The sequence below is a fragment of the Manihot esculenta genome, chromosome 4, assembly GCF_001659605.2.
Source record: "Manihot esculenta cultivar AM560-2 chromosome 4, M.esculenta_v8, whole genome shotgun sequence".
NCBI classification, from domain to species: Eukaryota; Viridiplantae; Streptophyta; class Magnoliopsida; order Malpighiales; family Euphorbiaceae; genus Manihot; species Manihot esculenta.
The window spans coordinates 560483-580819 of NC_035164.2; the positions used below are offsets into that span (position 1 = coordinate 560483).

A 20337-nucleotide genomic window follows, 5' to 3' on the forward strand; every position below is an offset into this window, starting at 1 on the left:
ACTCATTATCTAAACTTTTTTTTTCAATTTAAAACCTCTTTTTTATCCATCCAATAGCTTCTAAATAATTTCTCTTTAATAAGTAATTAAATTGAATTAAAAAACTATCTAATTAAATTGAATTAAAAAGCTATCTAATTGAATGGGTAGTTAGATTCGATTAGTTAATAGTTTGATCCGAATCAATAATAGATATTATTTTTAAATTAAATTATTTACAAATCTAATTATAATTATAAAAAATTTATTTTATTAAAATTCAATCGGATTAAATATTAAAAAATATTTTATTTACCATCTCTCTAATTTATAGCCTGCCCTCTATAGTTAAGAGTATATACGTAAAAATTAAAATATTCAAATTAAAATTCGATTCATATTAATAATAATTAATTTATTTCAAATCTATCTTTATGTATTATTTGAATAAAATTTGACCTAGTCTCATATATTTTAATTAATAATTTATATAATAAAAATATTTTTTATTAATAATTTTCATTTAAAAAATTTAATATTTTTAAAGAAATATTTAAATATTTAAATAAAAATATATAAATTTTTTTATAAATATTATTATAAAATATATATTTTTATAATTCACATATTTAATCAATTTAAAAAAAAAATTGTAATAAAACTCAAATTTAATCTAAATCCAACATATATATTATTTTTCAAATTCCAACTCAACTCAAACTTGAAGTTGAACCCATTAAAACTCAATTATATTCGGTGGCATCCTAAACCAAAAAGGATCCTATCCTTTGCCATCCCTGCTCTCTTTTACAGCTCCTAAGCTCTCCAGCCAGCCGCACCCAAACAGAAGAGAGAAAATAAAGTAAAGGGAGGAAAAAAGGAACGCCAAAGAGAAATCTGCCAGTTCAAGTGATCAATCATCAAATGGAGAAGGGAAAAACAAGGGAGGTAGCTGTCTCAGCTCTGCAATTCGCCTGCACCGATGATGTATCCACTAATGTCGCCACTGCCGAAAGGTCAAACTTTTCGTTTCCTTTTATTTTTCAGTGATCTAATTACTTTTCTTCTTTTGATGTGCCCACGAGCTGTTTGATTGATTCTTAAGCTAATCAGTGCTTTCTTTGAAAGAAAACCTGCACCATCTCTAATTTTCTTTTTTTTTTTTTGGTACTTAGATTCCATATTTCCTTAACGCTAATCATTTGCTCTTAATCCATTTTAGATTTTGTAGGCCTGAGAAATTGTTATTGAATTGCGCTAAGCTGTATTAACACCTATTTGTGGTGTAGTAATAAAGCAACTCAAGACTTTACCAGTGATGTGCTTCTCAGAACAAGTCTAACTAGCAAAGAACAAATGATACGTTTTAAGTTTAGTTTAGCTTCTTGTCATTTAAGTCCTTTTGCTGCGATAGTGCGATGCTCGATTCTCTCAAACTTTTTTTGTATCTTTTTAAATGGCTTTATTGGATTTTTTTCCTCCTTATAATAAACTTACTCTATCACTTTAATATGTTTCTCTTGCCTTTGATATCATATACTCTGCCGCTTGACTTTAGGATGTCAATGGCTCTCTCAGTTCGTTAGTTTCATTTTCCATTCAATTTTCAATTTTCCCAGTGTCCAATTGTTTCCTAATTTCTCTCAAAGAATGTTGTTTTATATGTATATGAAGAATTTTGGGAAAATTTTGAGTATTTTTGTATTTCACTCTTAATCTTTACAATTGGTCTACATGATATTTATACACAGGGAATCATATCTAAACAGGAAGTAAATAATCAAATAATAATTACAGAGATAATTAAGGATCCTAATCATATCAAATCAAATCTCTAGAATCAGCTAGGATTAGTTAAATAAGTCAACACTCCCCCCTCAAGTTGGTGCAAAGATGTCACACATGCCCAACTTGCAAATCAGATTATGGTAGATCTTGTTGTTAAGCCCTTTAGTAAACACATCCGCAAGTTGCCCCGTAGAAGTCACATGAACTAGGCTCAAGACACCGTCTGTTAATTTTTCTTTAATGAAGTGCCGATCAATTTCAATGTGCTTGGTTCGGTCATGTTGGACTGGATTTTGTGCTATACTTATAGCAGCTTTATTGTCACAATACAAAGTTATCTTGTCTCTCTCGGACAATCTCAACTTTTCCAATAACTTCTCTAACCATAAGAGTTCACATACTCCTTGGGCCATTGCTCTGTATTCTGCTTCCGCACTTGACCGAGCAACTACACTTTGTTTTTTGCTCCTCCAGGTGACAAGGTTCCCCCCACAACTGTGCAGTAGCCAGAGGTGGATCTCCTGTCATCGAGAGATCCTGCCCAATCTGCATCTGTAAAAGTTTCAATTCAGAGATGACCATGTTTGGAGTAAAGAAGCCCTTTCCCTGGCGCAGACTTTAGGTATCTCAAGATGCGAAGTACAGTTTGCATATGAGTCTCGCGAGGGTCATGCATGAATTGGCTGACTAAGCTAACAGCATAGGCTATATCCGGTCGAGTGTGTGAGAGATAAATCAACCTTCCTATCAATCTCTGATATCTTCCAATATCCACGGACTCACCAGTTCCTGCTTTCAGCTTGTGATTACTTTCAATGGGAGATTCTGCTGGTTTACACCCCATCATACCAGTTTCTTCCAAAAGATCCAGAATGTACTTTCTTTGGGAGATGAAAATTCCTTTTTCTGATCTAGCCACCTCGATACCTAGAAAATATTGCAGTTTTCCCAGATCTTTGATTTCAAATTCCTGGGCCAACAACCTCTTTAGTTGAGCCATTTCCTCTTTGTCATCACCTGTCACCACTATATCATCAACATACACAATAAGAAGGGTGATCTTATCCTTATGATGTTTGATAAACAGAGTGTGATCAGCATTGCTTTGTTGGTAACCAAAGGACATCATGGCTCTGCTAAACCTGTCAAACCAAGCTCTGGGAGATTATTTTAGCCCATACAAAGCCTTTTTTAACCTGCACACCTTTCCTTGTGTCTTCTCATCAGCGAACCCAGGAGAAATTTCCATGAACACTTCTTCCTCTAAATCTCCATGGAGGAAAGCATTCTTCACATCAAACTGTTGCAAGTCCCAGTCCAAGTTGGCTGCGCAAGATAACAAAACTCTGATTGAGTTCATTTTTGCAACTGGGGCAAATGTCTCTTGGTAATCCACTCCATAGGTTTGGGTGAATCCTTTAGCAACCAATCTGGCCTTAAACCGTTCAATTGTGCCATCAGCTTTGTGTTTCACTGTGAACACCCATTTACAGCCAACGAGTTTCTTCTCAGGTGGGAGGGTGACAAGCTCCCAAGTCTCATTTTTAGCCAATGCTTTCATCTCTTCAATCATTGCTTTCTTCCATTTAGGATCTGCAAGAGCTTTCTTCCAATCCTGTGGAATAGACACAGAGGAAATAGACAAGGCAAAGGCTCTATAGGAAGGAGATAAAGATTCATAAGAAACAAAGTTAGAAATAGGGTGTTTAGTGCAAGATCTGACCCCTTTTCTTTGTGCAATAGGTTTATCTAAGTCATTGAAACATTCAAGAGTTGTGGGTAACTCACCAGGAGAAGATTCTTGACTCTGAGTAGACTGCATAATGGCTTCTTCTGCCTTATCTCTCCTTGAATACCTTCTCAAATCTGGCTTGTCCAAACGACCAGTTCTCTCTCCCTGATTGGACATCTCCCCCTGTCTACTAGAACTCAAACTTTCTAGTTGAACCATATCATTCAGAATCACAGAATTCGGGATCACCTCTTCTTGCTCATTATTCTCCCCTGAAGAGGTGAGTGGGTGGTACTGAAGTAGGGTTCAGTTTCTCGGAAGGTAACATCCATACTAACGAAGTATTTCCTAGAGGGAGGATGATAACACTTGTATCCCTTCTGTGTTGGAGAATACCCAACAAACACACATTTAAGGGCCTTGGGATCCAGTTTTCCTGCCGTCCTAGTATGGACAAAGCAAACACACCCAAATACTTTTGGTGGAACAACGTATGAATTCTTCCCTTGTAGAGCCGTCAAAGGACTCATAAAGTCAAGGGTCTTGAGAGGCATTCTATTGATAAGATAAGCAGATGTAAGAATTGCATCTCCCCAATATGTTTTGGGTAGATTCATGGTGAACATAAGAGATTGAGCTACCTCCAATAGATGTCTATTTTTCCTCTCAGCAACGCCATTTTGAGCACTAGTATAAGGACAACTAGTCTGGTGTATTATCTCATTACTCTCCAAATAAGCAGAAAAGCTACTATCCATGTATTCTCTTCCATTGTCAGTTCTCAAAATTTTCACTTTAGTATCAAATTGAGTACAAACCATCTTATGAAAGGATTGAAAACAAGAAAAGACATCACTTTTAGCTTTAATCAAATAGACCCAAGTCATTCGAGTGCAACAATCAATAAAGGTGACAAACCATCGATTACCAGATAAGGAGACCATTTGAGTAGGCCCCCAAACATCAGAATGAATAATTGCAAAAGGAATTTGACTTTTATTATGACTCAAAGGATAGGATGTTCTAGTGTGTTTAGCATACTCACAAGCATCACAACATAAAGAGCCAAACTGGGTTTTAGCAAACAAATCAGGATAAAGTTTTTCTAAAACAAAAAATGATGGATGCCCTAATCGCCGGTGCCACTGTATTATTTCCTGATTGACATCCTTATTTTCTCCAAAACAGGCTTGAGATATCGAAGAAGCCGGATCACCCTCCAACATGTATAAGCCATCATGCAGCCTACCATTGCCAATCATCTTCCCTGTGCGAAGATCCTGAATAACACAATGATCAGGAAAGAATTCAATTTTACAGTTAAGAGCATTGGTGATAGCACTGACAGATAAAAGGTTGACAGGAAAGTGGGGAACATGAAGGACAGATGATAATTTAATGTTGGATGTGCAAATAACAGAACCTGTTCCGGATATGGGAGTAAAAGAACCATCAGCAATTCTGACACTATCTTTGGTTAGAGAAGGAGAATAATTGAGAAAGCCGTTATAAGAGCCTGTCATATGTCTATTCGCACCAGAATCGATAATCCATGGAACATTATTAAAAGAGGAAGCATTACCTGACTTTACAAAGTTAGATGTAGCACCAGAGGATGAAGAGGTGTCAATATGAGACAAGAGGCGCTTTAGAGTCTGAAGTTCATTAGGGGAAAGGAACTCAGTCGTTGTTGTCTCCTTAAAGGGCTCCTCCACAGTTTCTGCTAACTTAGCTTGATTTCTAGAGGTACCTCGTTTTCCTCCACGACCTCTAGTGGGACGACCATGTAACTTCCAACAAGTCTCTTTGGTATGCCTTGGTTTCCCACAATAGTCACAGTGTAAGTGATCTTTCTCAGAAGTAGGAGGCTGTGGTGTGCTCAAACTGGTAGTCAACCCAGCCTTTTCAACTGGTGCAGTATGGAGCATAGCATGTCGACGACTTTCCTCTTGTTGAACATGGGCATGGGCCTCTTCTAAAGAAGGAAAAGGATTTCTTCCCAACACTTGGACCCGAATTGGATCATATTCGTTATTCAACCCTGTAAGAAAATCATAGACCCGCTCCTTTTCAATCATTTTTCGAAATTTGACTGCATCTCCAGTGCAATCTGCCTGGAAGTCTTGATAGTAATCAAGCTCCTGCCATAAGCCACATAACTCAGAATAAAATTGAGAGATAGTCATTTCTCCTTGCTTAGTACCATGAATCTTATTCCGAATATCATAAATTTGGGCATCATTCCCAATCTTGGAATAAGTTAAGGACAAAGCTTTCCATATCTTTGCAGCAGTATCAATTAACAAATAGGACTTAGAGATATGAGGTTGCATAGAGTTCAGTAACCATGTCATAACAAGACAATTATCCGAGTCCCATTGAGGGAAATCTGGATCACTCTCATCAGGTTGCTTTTTATTACCAGTGACATAACCCTGCAGTCCTCTAGCCTTGATAAACAACAAACAAGACCTTGACCAAGCAAGATAATTGGTTCCATCAAGTTTTATAGGACTAATTTGCAAGGAAGGATTATCAGAGTTAGGAATCGAGACCCTTTTACCTTCTGCCATAGTAAAGATTTATGAACAGTGAAAGAATAGGAGGTACCCAAGGTTGTACACACAAGAAAGCCCAATTGATTCACCAAAAGACCGGGTAACAGCACGGGAGAGCCGGAAAGATGGTCGGAATCATCGCTGGAGTGATCTGAGCGGCGAAACAGTGACAGACGATGGATCACGCGCCGGGAAGCGACGGGTCAGCGCCTGGAAGGGGTGGCGCGTGAGCCTCACGAGCAGGCTTTTCCGACGTCGGAGCTGGTCGATCGGCCGGCGGCAGTCCGGCGGTTCTCCTGGTGCCGGCGGTGAGAGAAAAAGAGGCTCCTAGATGGGTTAGTACCAAAATTGGTAGATCTAGGGTTTTGAAACCCTAAAAATGAAAAATTGAATTTGGACCCAAAAAATCAGGAAAAAGCTCTGATACCATGAAGAATTTTGGGAAAATTTTGAGTATTTTTGTATTTCACTCTTAATCTTTACAATTGGTCTACATGACTATTTATACACAGATAATCATATCTAAACAGGAAGTAAATAATCAAATAATAATTACAGAGATAATTAAGGATCCTAATCATATCAAATCAAATCTCTAGAATAAGCTAGGATTAGTTAAATAAGTCAACAGTATATGTAGAGTTACTAGCACTTGCAGCCAGCAAAATTGAATTTCATATCTCATGATGCATCACGTGTGATCCATTTATGTTGGTTACACCTGCTTTCAGCTTGATGTGTTTGAAGTGGAAAAACACTTGCTTTTTATGCTTCAATCTTGGGTATTCAAAGGTAAGGATTTTCCAGAAATTTCTATTGTACTGGCAATGCAGATGCTTGGAGGTATGGTCAACCTGTTCTCTCATGTATATTGTTAACTCTTCGAAGGTTTCTTGGGGTGCTTTTGCAGTTCATTATTTTTGCAACATTGTTGAAATCAATGCACATAACGTGTGTTTTTGTATGCATGTGTGTGTGTGTGTTTTTTTTTATTAGAATTTGTAGTTATTAAAATTCATGGTGATATTTTACCAGGTCTCATGTCTGATTGTTTCAAACCATTTAGGTTGGATGTAATATAATCCCTTGTTAAGGTTTCATGGCTTTCTATTTTGTGAATTTTGTAATCCTAACCTGCCTCTTCCCTGCAGGCTGGTTAGAGCTGCTCATGGGAAAGGTGCAAACATCATTCTCATTCAGGTATCTACTGGTTGAAGCTATGGGCATCACTCATAAAAGTTTGGTGTATGAAACAATTTAATTTGGTTGCTAATTCGCATTACTTATCTAATTCTACACAATTATTTGGACATCCTTGTTTAATGTTTTGTTAAATTTTGAAAGGGTAAATGAGTGAAGACTCATGCTATCTCTAATTTCACTGTACTTTATTCCTTTAGCAAATGCTCAATTTTATCATTATAATAGGTGCAGAAGCAATCTTTCTGGCATGATTATCCTTGTATCAATGGATAAGAAAATTGAAGCACTTTGATTTGTTCACCCTTCTTTGAAGAATAGATATGTAGCCTCATATTTTTAATTTTATTATGCTAATGTATAACAGTTTTGGCCTTGGTTATCTGATGTTTACATTGGTAAGCACTTGGTTTCTTTTCCTCCTCAGAACTTAAGTTGTTTTCTGTGGCAATCACGATTGATCATTGCAATGATGGAACTCTGATTGGTTATAGGACTTTGATTGTGTTAAATGATGTCATATCTGCCACTATTTTGAGTATAATTTTTTTTGTTGTATTATTGTTTCGATAGTTATAAGTTTAGAGAGAATAAATGGCTTCATAAGAAAAGAAATGAAGAGATCTTATAAGAAATAGAGGTCATATATAGTAGAGAGATATTATTTTAACCAAATAATTACTTGTTCAGGTTTTTCTCCCCAATTCTCTAACAGTTACCTATAAGCTCATTGCTAATGTTGAGTTGGTCAGTTTTTATATTTAGACTGCTGAACTAGTATTCCTAGATTAATTACTTGGATTTTCTTCATGAATATTTCCAGTCCCAGTTTTTGGATCATTTGTGCTTTAAACATATTTTTCTTCCATCTTGGGAGAGAGGGGGGTGAATGGCCGGTGGCCAACTAGGGTGGTTATGTTCATTACCATTTTTAACCGACTGATCTGCAGCTGCATGTAGTATTTGATGCATTTTCTTCAAATAGTTTTAGCTATTTCAATGGTACCCGAAGCAAATCATCACGGCTGAAAATGGATCCAATATATGGCATTTCACTTAAAATTGAAAAGGATATAATTTTTGTATCAATTATTGTTAAATTTTCTGATCATGTAGAATATGGAATACATTTGTATATGATATGTAGATATTCAAGATATTAAGGTCCATTGTGTAATGCTAGAAATTTGCAAATATGGTAAGTAGAATACTCTAAGCAAAAAGTCCATTATGATTCATAGCAAAGGATGAGGCAGCATGTTTATTTGAACAGTTGCTAAAATTTACATTCCTGAAGACATTGTTACATGTTTTGTGCTGAATATTCCATATGGAAAGTCATGACCATTGACCAATTGTGGAATTTTATGTTGAAAGTAGTGAATGTGCCCCAAGCATCCAATGTTGGGAGTTCAGAAATAGTGGAGATGTATAACAAGCATTCTGATAGAAAATTTGTTGGAGGAGAGGTGAAAAATCAAAGTTGTACTTCAGTGGATGCTTTTGCTGGGAATTCTAGCATGATTTGTGTTAATATAACTTCATATATGAATTGCAATCAAATTTGAAGTCATAAATGCAATATGTAATTTGAGGTTTACTTATTCTTTGATGTCGGAGGGCCTTGGTGTGTGTGTGTGTGGGGGGGGGGGGGGGGGCGGGCTCCGACGCATGGGTTGGGTGGAGGAATCATGTTAATACTTTTATGCTAAATGTGTCTGAAAAATATATCAATAAACTTATTGTCAATGATTGGTTAGGGATGGAGTAATTGTTGCAACTACAGGAAGAAAAACTTGTTGCAGCGTGTTGATTGAACCAGAAGTAAGAAGGTTAGTTGTTGTGTGAATAGAAACACAAAAAGGACCTACTTCACAAGTTTGGGGATGTTGGCTGCATTTTAGAGGGGAGGAATTGAGATTTGAGTGTCGTATCCATACTTGGCATGTGATTGTGGTCGCACCATAAACTGTGTTAGCAAAGAATGGAGCTGCCAAGGAGGGGATTGGCTAAGAAATAGCTAACCAGGGAGATGATAGTAGTTGGCCCAAGAGAATGATCAGCAACATTGGGACTGTGACATAATGACTATTATTGCACGTGATTTTGAAATGGAGAAGAGATATGTTCACTTAGATATACATTGATACATGATGTTATCTTACTTGTGGTAAAAATTTCATGTTATGCTAAAATTTAGTAAGTTGATTGCAAAGGTTGCTTGTGTAGATATCAAAAAGATTTCTGCTAATGCTGGTGCTATTTAATAACCTGATGGAAAACATTCTGCTAATACAATTTTTGGAAACCAACTTGATAAGTGAAATTGACCGTGAATTGGCTGTATCCATCACATCCTTTTTATTCCTTGAGCATGCAGTTATATGATTATGTTAGTCTTACTGATAGTTATAGAAACTTGTATAATGCGAGGGTGCGATCTGCATTTGACATTACCTTCTTGCAAATGTATCTCTGAAATATCTTTATATATATATATATATTTTAAAAAGATTTTTGTTAAGTTTCAACCTTCTGATTTTTGCATTCAGGAGCTTTTTGAGGGATATTACTTCTGTCAAGCACAAAGAGAGGATTTCTTTCAGCGAGCTAAGCCTTATGAGGGCCATCCTACAATTTTGAGGTAAAAGTAGCAGATCATCATTAGATTCTGCTAAAGGTGCAAATTTTTACTTGACAAGGATCTGTCTAAAAAAAAACAAGGTCAGAATCTGACCTTAGCATCTGAATGAATTGGGGTCGGAATGGCATGAAAATTTTGGAGTAAAAAAATTGCCAACCAAGTAACATAACTCAGAGGCCTGAAATAATTAAATTTTAAGTTGAAAATTGCAACATAATCCAAAAGGTTGCTGAAAAGGAAAAGCAAAAAATTAAAAATACAAAAAGCAGAAAAATGACTTTTGAATGACCCTAAAGACAGATATGAAACCAATTTTGTGGATTTGACAAGAATGAGCTGAGCTTGAAACTACCTTTATCCTAACCTACATCACCCAATTGCCATGTTTAGCTTCTGATTTTCCTTGCAATTCTTTTCTATTATTGCCTGGGGTGAATATTGTATTAGATGCACAGTAGCTTAAGTTTCACCTCTTTTGTTATTAAACAACTAATGTGCAGGATGCAAAAACTGGCAAAAGAACTGGGTGTGGTTATACCGGTTAGCTTCTTCGAAGAGGCAAACAATGCTCATTACAATTCCATAGCCATAATTGACGCCGATGGGAGTGACCTTGGTCTCTATAGGAAGTCTCATATTCCAGATGGACCAGGTATGTGGTAAGCTGAATGCTTCTGAACCTGAACCATTGCAGTTTCTTTAGAGCAACTTTTCCTTTTATTTCAGGTTACCAGGAAAAGTTCTACTTCAATCCCGGTGACACTGGCTTCAAGGTTAGTTTCTGGATGTCTATTTAGCATCTTTGGTTTCTGAAATTTATTTTATTTGGATTCGATTATATCAATTGGTTTTACGGATATCGTTCTCAAAACAGGTTTTTCAAACTAAGTTTGCAAAAATTGGAGTCGGTAAGAAGCTTCCACCTACCCCCAAGGGCCTATTTTCCTTCTGCTTTTAGATATGTTAGTCTCCAATTATTTAATTTCTCACCCATTCTTTTCCTCCAGACAGTAATGTATTACCTACTTAATTTACATAATTCAGAGACTGGTGCTATATTTATCTTTTACTTAAATAATTGTAGTCTTGAATATGCTGGCATCTAAGGCAGCAGCACCTTTCCCCTGACTTCATTTCAGCAATATGCTGGGATCAGTGGTTTCCAGAAGCAGCCCGAGCTATGGTTCTGCAAGGTGCAGAAATATTATTTTACCCTACTGCCATTGGTTCTGAACCGCAAGATGGAGGACTTGATTCCTGTGATCACTGGAAGCGAGTGATGCAGGGGCATGCTGGGGCTAATGTGGTAAGCAAGCATGCTGTTGGAATGGTGATCCTGTTGTAGTTTTGGTGTTTATCTTGTTGCTCCCAACTTTGTTTTTCTATCCTGATTGTTATTTTTTTTGCTTGAGGTCCTTTTTGATGTTTTATAGTCCACCTTATTCAACACAATCCTTTCTATTGATAACAGTACCGTGGACAGGTTTCCTACTCAAAGCAAAGTTTGGTTTCTGGTATATTTTTCTTTGTGTAGAAAGTCAACTTGGAAGATTATTGCAGCCTACTGCAATTTAAAGATTCTTGCTGTTAACTTTTCCTTGCATTACATCCCTTAAAGTGAATAGGGACATCTATTGATCATGAAAGTAAACTTAAATCTGTGATATATGAGTACATGTTAATCATGAACAATATTCTCTTTTGAGTGAAGAAATTTCCCATGGGTATGGTGAAATGTGTTTTTGGTGGTAATTGACGTCTGGCTTCAATTGAAACTTCTTCTTCGTGCAATATTTTCCTGTTTGATCTCTAGTTCTGGACTTCTATGGAAGTGGGATTTAATGTAGGATTTTACAAAACCATGCTTAGTTGACGTTTTACAAATTCAGGTACCTCTTGTAGCTTCAAACCGCATTGGGAAGGAAATAATCCAGACAGAGCATGGAGATAGCAAGATCACATTTTATGGGAACTCATTCATAGCAGGTATCCTTTAAATGGAAAAAAAAAAGATATGCTGTCCCTGAGTAAATGGACATGTAAACGGGAGGAATATGTTGAACTTATAATTTGATGTACAGGACCAACTGGGGAAATTGTAGCAGCTGCTGATGACAAAGAGGAAGCTGTTCTCATTGCTAAGTTTGATCTTGATAAAATCAAATCTAAGAGACATAGTTGGGGGGTATTCCGAGATCGACGTCCAGATTTGTACAAGGTACTTTTGACGTTAGATGGCAGTAAACCCTCACTGTGATTTATCCTGCTTATCACAGATTCACTAACAGTACTTTGTTGTAGAGGGAATCATTGAATGTCATAAAACAATTTCCAACCATGAATTATTTCTGTGGAATGAGGAATAGAAGTTCATATTTATTTGAAGGATGATCAACCATGATTGTATTTGTGTGCATTGAATTTGAACCTCAGGCCTTCTGTATGGTTTATAAAGCACCATTCCTTTATCTCTTTGCCTTTTTCTTTTCCCTTTTCTCCCTTTACTCACTTTTTTTTTTCTTTTTGTCTTAATTTGCAATTTGACATGGTAGCACATAACAGTCACATGTTGTAGTATTGTGGTCCACCACTATCCATTAGAGTATTCATATTTGCAAGTTTTCCTATGTTAATACATGTCATAATTTTGGATGGTAATGCAAACTGATAACATGTGGTCCCAAAAGTTTGGCATCCTTGCTTTTTGTCCTTACATCCTAGTTGATTTCATTAAATTGGTTACCCAGTTTTCTGTTTGAGAGTGGTTATTGAAGCACAGGACGTTTATGTTGTGTTTTTTTTTTCTTTTTCTTTTTTTTTTTGTGGATTTCCTTAAATCTGTTTTTAGTGTTTCCGGAATTCTTAATGAGGATAGGAGCTTCCAAGGTTTACTTGGGTGCATGCATATTCTCATTGGTCATTTTTGCTTCTTTTTATCAATGGTTCTGTTCAATTTGCCTCGTTAATAGCAGTATTCTAATAGCCTGCAATCATATGTATGGATGGAAAGATCATGCATAATTGTAGATGGTGCACTGGATAAACTGTATTGATGTATTCTTGCTGGGAGATAAATCCCACCTATTTGGCAATCGTGTTCAAATGATTGGCAGAGCCACTGTGATGTATCCAAGCCATAGATTTAGATTTGCATTATTTGTGACATCTAAGTTCCTCTACAGTCCATATAGCTGTAGGGCTGGATAGAGACAAATTTTTAAGCTATTTTTTTATTTGCGATCTATGTGTTGCCATGTGTCCATTCAAAGGTATCTTTCTGTTCATTTGTCCATGGAATATCCACAGTTTAACAGGACTCTAGAATGCTCTGTTTCTCTTTCAATGTCTTTCATGCTGATTCCTGAATGTGTATTATTAGGGATGTAAGATGGCCTTATTTGATGTGCTTTATTTTTTCTTTTGTCCTGGACAATTCTTATAGAACTTCAATCGTCTCTTCTACACCTAATTTATGTGTTAGCTCAATGGTGTAATCATACGAGGGTTCTGGGAGTTTCACTCATAATCCTGCGTCCTGAATATCGTCTACCTAGTTGCTCAAGTACTAGAGTATTCATGTCTGTCGAGATCAGATAAATTAAATTAAAACACAATCACGTTTGCATGAGCACTTGTGTGCACAGAGAGTAATAACACGTGCCTAGTGAAAGAAGTTGTTTTGGTCTGTCATACCATTATCAGAATCCTTATTGGGAGGTGTTGGGTCGTAATCTGTTTCTTTTCCAGCTATAGAAGTCTGGCTAAAAGTCCTTGAAGTGAATGTCAATTTTGAATGCTTTTTTCCACTTTCAGAATGTTTTTAGCGCATTATGATGTCATAGGTAATTTGGAGGTCCCAACTATTTCTTTTTCTAGACAATTTCATTGTATTTCCTTCCTGCTTTTGCGGTTTCCCTGCTTTATATGAATATCAAATGCTTCTGTTGCTGGATTACAAGGCTACTATACTATGAACACAGTACACAGGTTACTGTTAGTTGCAATTATAATTGCCACCCAAGAATATGATACAAATTTGATTGGCCTGTTTTAATTTGCTGGAATTGTATACTTGGATTGGACAGTTCATGAGGTTGCCCCCCCTTTAATAGTAGTTGACATGATGCAGATGTATCCCCTTTCTTTTTTGCCTCCAGCTGTTCATCATCTACAGCATGCAGCATCTTAAACTTTGTGAATCTCTTAGGTGGGTTAACAAAAAAGTGTCTACTACGTGGGCGATGCTTTGCACTCTTAATTGTCAAATCCACTTATTATGTTCTTTTCTTCGTGAAGATGCTTGATGCTTTATGTTCTTTTCTTCGTGAAGATGCTTGATGCTCTGAAATCTGAATGCAAAAAATAAAGAATAGGAAGAAATACTTGAGAGAAGAAGAAATGAGGGTGAGAAAGAAAAAAAAAAGATGACAATTTTTCTTTTTCCTTTCTTCTTTTTTTCTACTTATTTGCAACTGTGGTATAAAAACAGGAGCTGGAGAATTTTCTAGCAGTCAAGCAAAAACATTCCTACCTAAACATGACAATTTGCCTTGACTTGAGTCTGCAGACCAGTGTTCTTTTCACCCATCATCATCCTCTTCAGATTTGTTGCCTGTTTCTTCAAGTTCTTCTTGTTCCTCATCTTCTGTGCAGTTTTCTTCTTCCTCTATCTCTTTATCATCATCAGCTTCATCTTCTTCAAAAATTTCATCACTTGGCTGAACGAAGTGCAGTTTTAGTCGTCCATCTTCTCTTTGTGCATGTAAAAACTCTTGGCTGGGAATCCTTACTTGCTTAAGGACGAACCTGCCATCCTGCCTATAAGATTTGAAGGAAACCCAAGGTTTTCCACTTTTTCCTATACATGAAATTGGTGGTGGGAATGCTCTGCCGCTCAGCCTTGGTCGCCGGATTTCTCCACTTGGATTCTCCAGTGTCGAATGCCTTGTAATGTTTACGTTCTCCTCTTGGTGTTGCCAATTGCCATTTATATCATTCTTCATGTCCTCAACATCATCAAAGCTTTCAAAACCAAGTCCTTCAGTGCATAGTTGCAAGCTCTCATAGTTCCTTGGTGAGAAGATGTCACCATTCTTGTGCCCTCCAGTGTATTGATGGTTCTTTGATGTGGTTGAAAAGAAGTCGAGTGATGGGCTATTCTTGCTTTCATGTCCATTGCCCAAGTTACCATTCTTGTTGAGGTTTGAAGTTGGTGGGTGTGGGATTAAATCTATGAAAGACGAAGAGGGTGAAGAGAAGGAGGATACAGGAAAAGAAGGTGATGAAGAAGATGAGTGAGAATTTTCTTTGAAATGAAGCTCACCAAATATTTCAGTGAAAGATGATTGGTCGATGGATTTTACAGGCTTGATTTGGTTCCAAGAAGAAAGGGATTCAAGAAGTGCAGGAGTTTCTGGTAATGGATTTTCAAAGATATGGTGAAGGCTTCCACAGGCAGCCATGGCTTTGGTTGCTGTATTATTGTTTTCCAAGAGGAGGAGTTGGAGAAAACAAAAATAAATAAAGGAGAGGAGAGAGAAAAAAAAATCAAGAGATGATGCTATTCATTTGGGGACTTAGTTTGTTGATTTTTTTTTCTCTCTTCAAATTTCTTCGTCACCCTGTGATGATATGATAGGCTGTGGCCATCTATCCATTTGCAGCGGAATATATAAGGATGGGTGGTTTTGGAGATAAGTCTAGATTTGGTGGTTATAAATGAATGAGAAAATTATGAAAATTCTTTTTTTTTTCTTTAAAACTATTGACTCCGACTGAAATATAAACCGGAGATCCTCTGATGCTGACGCCATGAATTTTTTTTTTTATATAAATATTTTAATTATACTTCTATTGTTCTATAAAATAATTTACTATTTTTTTAAGAAATAAAATTTATTAATTTTAAAATAGTTTAATACGATGAGTTGTTTAATAATTTTAATATATTTTTAATATAGCAAGTGGAGTATACATTAGAAACATCTTAAATAAAATTATTGTTTAAATTATATTAATCATATATTTTTTAATTTGTATGAAAATAAAAATCTAACTTTATGCTATGGAGGTTGGAACGTATTGATGAAATTTAAATCCTGCAGATTTATATCTTTACAAAGAGGATGAAGACTATAAAATCAAAGTGATAAAAGCTGCGTAACATATATTTTGTTTAGAATAATTCATTTTATAAGAAAAAAAATTAAATAAGTCTTTACAATCTCAGCTATAATTTTATTTATTTTTAAATAATTTTTTTTAAATAAAAAAAAAGGTTTTTTTTTTTCGAGAATCCATAAAAAAAAATTAATTGAATTCTTATAAAATTTTTTATTTTAAATTAAGAAACCATATGCAATAACAATTTTATTAACATACTATTTCGTAAATCATATAAAATGTTGTGCTAGGCCAATGCATATTGGCTATTCATGACAGATAAACATATGGAGAAAGGGACGAAAATTTCAAAGATTCTTCTCTCTACTTATTTCGTATTTAAATTTTTTTAATATGAGGGAAAGAAAGCAATAATCATTCTCTTCTAACAAGTCTTCAGAAAAAAAAAAGTTAAGAAATTAATTATTCACTATTATTGTAAAAAAATTTCAATTTCAATTCCAATTCCAATTCATCAAAGAGAAATGATTATTACCACTGAGTTATTGTTAAGTTGTTTAGCCTCATCATTCAAATGCCATAGAAAATTTTTCCTCCTCCCTTTTCCATTTTTTACTGAATAATTTCTAATCTTATTAAACATGACGAATTATAAAATTTCTCCTCTTTCCTATCACTCAACTGTTTGGTTCTGATTAATAGATTTTTTTTTTCTTTTTAGAAAAAGAAGTTGAGTGCTTCCTGTAATTTTTATTTCCAGTGGATGTCGGAATATTCTCATTGATCTTTTTCAAAATCAAATGTCCACTCCTGGTCTCAGAAAATGATTGGCTGATGTCCTCTATTTCTGAATAACTTTATCTTTAAGAGCAAATGATGCCAATTTTGAAGGAAGTAGTCTTCTTGTTCTCACTTCTAACCATAGAAAGTCCACGTCGTGTTACTCTCTTTTGCCACAATAATTCCCTTGGCTTTATGTATCTCTATTTCTTCTAAAATCTTTGTATTCTGGTCCAATTGCATCACCTCCCAATGCATGATATTACCACCACAAGCACTACTCACCAAATATTACTATAACAAAAAACACTTCTCATCGAAGGTAATGGATATAAATGCCACTGTTTCTTGCTTTAGCATTTAAATACAAGATATTCAAATCCCTGACACCAAGGATGACTCTCATACCACTGAGTTAAAACTTATTGATTGGTTATAACAACTCAAAAATAGCTAAACATTAGAACCACAATTCCAAATAGGCTCACGTTACCGAGTCCCAACAGGCTAGTCAGACCATATGTATAGGTTGCTGCCTTCTTATTTTGAGCAGTATTTATAGTTATTTTACTATAAATACCCGTTTCTTTTATCTGCACGTACGAGATTCATTTCAGATAATACCTCTTGCAAATTCAAGAAATAGCGTGAGGACATACTCAAAAGCCACCGCCAAAGGCAGAACTCGGATAAAAAGAAAAAAAAAAGTCATACATAGTTCTAACAGAACAAAACAATATTGCATCAACGCATAGTGAAACCCTGTTTATTGCTAAAGACCACCACAAGTCCATGGTTGTCAGAAAAAACCAACAGATGCCCCATTAGTCTTCACACTCGAGCACGTTGGCCTCAGTCTTGGACCTCTTCAGTCTTCTTCCCACGGGAATTTAGATACCATCCCAGAGCACCAAAAATTGTGACTGTACCAGCTACAACTGCATAGTTCCTGTATTTATCAGTTGATACCTTTTCAGCAGACGCCCCAGATGTTGAAGAAGCTGAAGCATTTGGTTTGACATCAGTTGGTGAGCCCCCTGAGCCTGAGGTAGTTTTCTCTTCTGGTTTAGGGCCCTGTTACAGGCAATACAAACGCTTCAGCGCATTGATACAATTATGTTGTTCCATCGCCCATCTCATTGGGACAGAACCCATATGATTATATCCACGCAAAACCAATTAAAGACAGAAGATTTGCACTGTTTCTAGGTAAACCAGTTGACATAATAATAATAAAAAAACCTCCCCTACTGCCACCCTACAGAGGAATATATGCATCCCCTCTGTTTCCAAAAATCATACAAGTACAACACTGGAAGACTTTCAAAACGACCTGAAAACTCTCTTGAAAGGAAATATGATCAGCTGCCCGTCTAACTCTCTTCGTAGTAGCCTTACTTTTCTAGTGATAGGCCACATCACATGTTCAAGCACTATCCTAAAATTATCGAACAACACAAGATTTATGAAGATGAACAGCTTAAAAAGATATGCAATGAAAAATGTTGGATGCTCAAAGCTAACATCTACTAAAGGTTGCCAATAAGGCAGGTTAAAACTAAGCAGAACATATACTACAGTCATACCTTTCGTGCAAGCTTCTCCAACTTCTCTTGCTCAGTTTTCTGCAATGTCAAAACAACTAAGCATTCAATAAGAAAATATGTGAAAATGAACCAGAAACATATTAAAACTCACAAGTAAAGAACTGCTTGCTAACTTTCAGTTCCTTTGAGAAAAAAGAAATCTATATAACAAATCAATCTAGGCTGGTTAGCAATCTAAGACAGAGTTATTCAAAATTTCAGTGACATGAAAAACAACAATACTGACTGGTATCAGGATTACATTGAATTGACAACCTTCATTAGATTGTAACCCCTTCTGTGCCTAAGGATTTATTTCAGAGTATAACACACGAAAGCATACTCCCAAATGTACCATTTTCAACACTTATATTCCTAATAGTGTGTTGACAGTGTGCTTGGGACCTTTAGGTGTGGGTGCCAACAGCTCTTCTCAAATTCTATAACGTTTGTCGAATTTGAGTTTAAACATCAATTGTTGTCTATAACAATACCCAATGATAATACTAGTCCAATTCTTTGATTTTTTTTCCTTCTAATCAATCGACACATGCTGATAATGCAGAAAGCAAAATAAAAATTTAAGATAAAAAACTTATATGTATTAATGCATAGGGATTTCCATAGTCACTTGGACTTAGTTTCAAAAACAAATCAAACTTTATGAAAATTTTATGTTTTACTTCAAATTTTTACAAAGTAATATCCATTTTTCATAAACCAATCATATTACAGAAAATTTACTATATTAATGGGAAATGATATATTCCAAAAAAATATCAATATAATATTTTTTATATTTTTAAAAAAAATTAAGATGTATAAAATATGTAGTTTTTATTTCATAAATTTATATAAAATAATATATATTTTTGTAAAGTAATTATTTTATAATAAATTATTAAATTAATAAAAAATAATTACATTTCCAAGAAATGTAAAAAATAACAGCACTTTAGAATCTAAAGATAATGATATATTTTTATAAATAATATAATATATAAGGGGGCGATAACCGAATATATAAAGGAGATTACCTTGATGAAAACATTTTCAGCAGCCTTTTCCTCCTCGCTAAGTATTTTACCACTGCTTGAGAACCTTCGAGACACATATCTAACAGCCATCCTTGTTGCCATGGTTAATGATTATATGAACTGTAAATATATAAGCGCCACAATTGTAATTATCTTATTGCACAAAATTAATTCTCTAATATTACTCTTATAATCGCACTGAAAATCTTGCCCCTAATTTCACAAATTTGGAAGACATCTGATGTAACATAAACCACATTTTACCAGTTCAAAAATCCACCACATCATCATTCACGCATACTCCAACGGTTAAAGGTTCCCAAAAAACATAACCTAATTCACTTTTTTATCCTTTTCTTCAACCATTAACCCTAACAAATGATGGACTTCAAGTAATATTAAACACAAATTCAATATCAATGATTAATCTTGAATTGCAGCAAGCTACACGTTTAAATTCAGCATAAAATCACCTACCAAAATTCCCACAAATTGGGATTAGTTCCTATTTACCTTCTCTTTAATATTCACACTAGTTATCTCGCTACTCTATATGCAACAAAGAAACCTAAAGAATAAACTATCAACTTCATGATTAGAAATTAGCGAATTATTATGAAAAAAATAAAAGCGTCGACACCACATAAAATCATAAATTGGCTACAAATTTCCAGTGAAAATCGAAGAGATAGTAATGTAAAATGTTAGATAAGAGATTCCGATCGAAATCGCTTACCGAGAGAACGCAGTAATGTCGCAGAGAGAGAGAGAGAGAGAGAGAGAGAGAGAGAGATTGAGGGGATCGTTAGAGACTGGGAACAGTGCAGTGCCTAGGAAATACTGAATGGGTCTTGGAGATTTTCTTAATGGACCCATTTTGGGCCCATTAGAGGCTAATTAATTCACGAGC

General features: G+C 35.4%; 3 protein-coding genes across 4 annotated transcripts; 1 reads left to right on the forward strand and 2 right to left on the reverse strand.

The window, feature by feature from the left end:
- Positions 1-727: 727 nt before the first annotated feature.
- Positions 728-12369, forward strand: LOC110613354 (N-carbamoylputrescine amidase). Its single transcript, XM_021754434.2, has 9 exons — positions 728-995; positions 7209-7257; positions 9810-9901; positions 10402-10553; positions 10628-10674; positions 10776-10809; positions 11041-11207; positions 11791-11887; positions 11983-12369. Exons 1-9 carry the CDS (start codon positions 904-906, stop codon positions 12156-12158), a joined length of 906 nt encoding a protein of 301 aa, XP_021610126.1. The 5' UTR covers positions 728-903; the 3' UTR covers positions 12159-12369.
- A 1496-nt stretch (positions 12370-13865) lies between these two features.
- LOC110613356 (protein FANTASTIC FOUR 1) lies at positions 13866-15550 on the reverse strand. Of its 2 annotated transcripts, XR_002487598.2 has the most exons (3): positions 14433-15550; positions 14221-14250; positions 13866-14187 (listed from the first exon to the last, which is right to left on the reverse strand). XR_002487598.2 is itself a non-coding variant. In XM_021754435.2 (2 exons), the coding sequence occupies exon 1, from the start codon at positions 15361-15363 to the stop codon at positions 14482-14484; it is 882 nt and encodes a 293-aa protein (XP_021610127.1). In that variant the 5' UTR covers positions 15364-15550; the 3' UTR covers positions 13866-14250; positions 14433-14481. The 2 variants fall into 2 exon arrangements, 1 of the variants encoding a protein (XP_021610127.1); XM_021754435.2 differs by having other exon boundaries at positions 13866-14250.
- Positions 15551-17460: 1910 nt separating this feature from the next.
- On the reverse strand, positions 17461-20307 carry LOC110613664 (uncharacterized protein At2g27730, mitochondrial). The gene is made up of 4 exons (XM_021754893.2): positions 20164-20307; positions 19428-19547; positions 18391-18429; positions 17461-17878 (listed from the first exon to the last, which is right to left on the reverse strand). Exons 2-4 carry the CDS (start codon positions 19527-19529, stop codon positions 17657-17659), a joined length of 363 nt encoding a protein of 120 aa, XP_021610585.1. The 5' UTR covers positions 19530-19547; positions 20164-20307; the 3' UTR covers positions 17461-17656.
- Between the last annotated feature and the right edge of the window lie 30 nt (positions 20308-20337).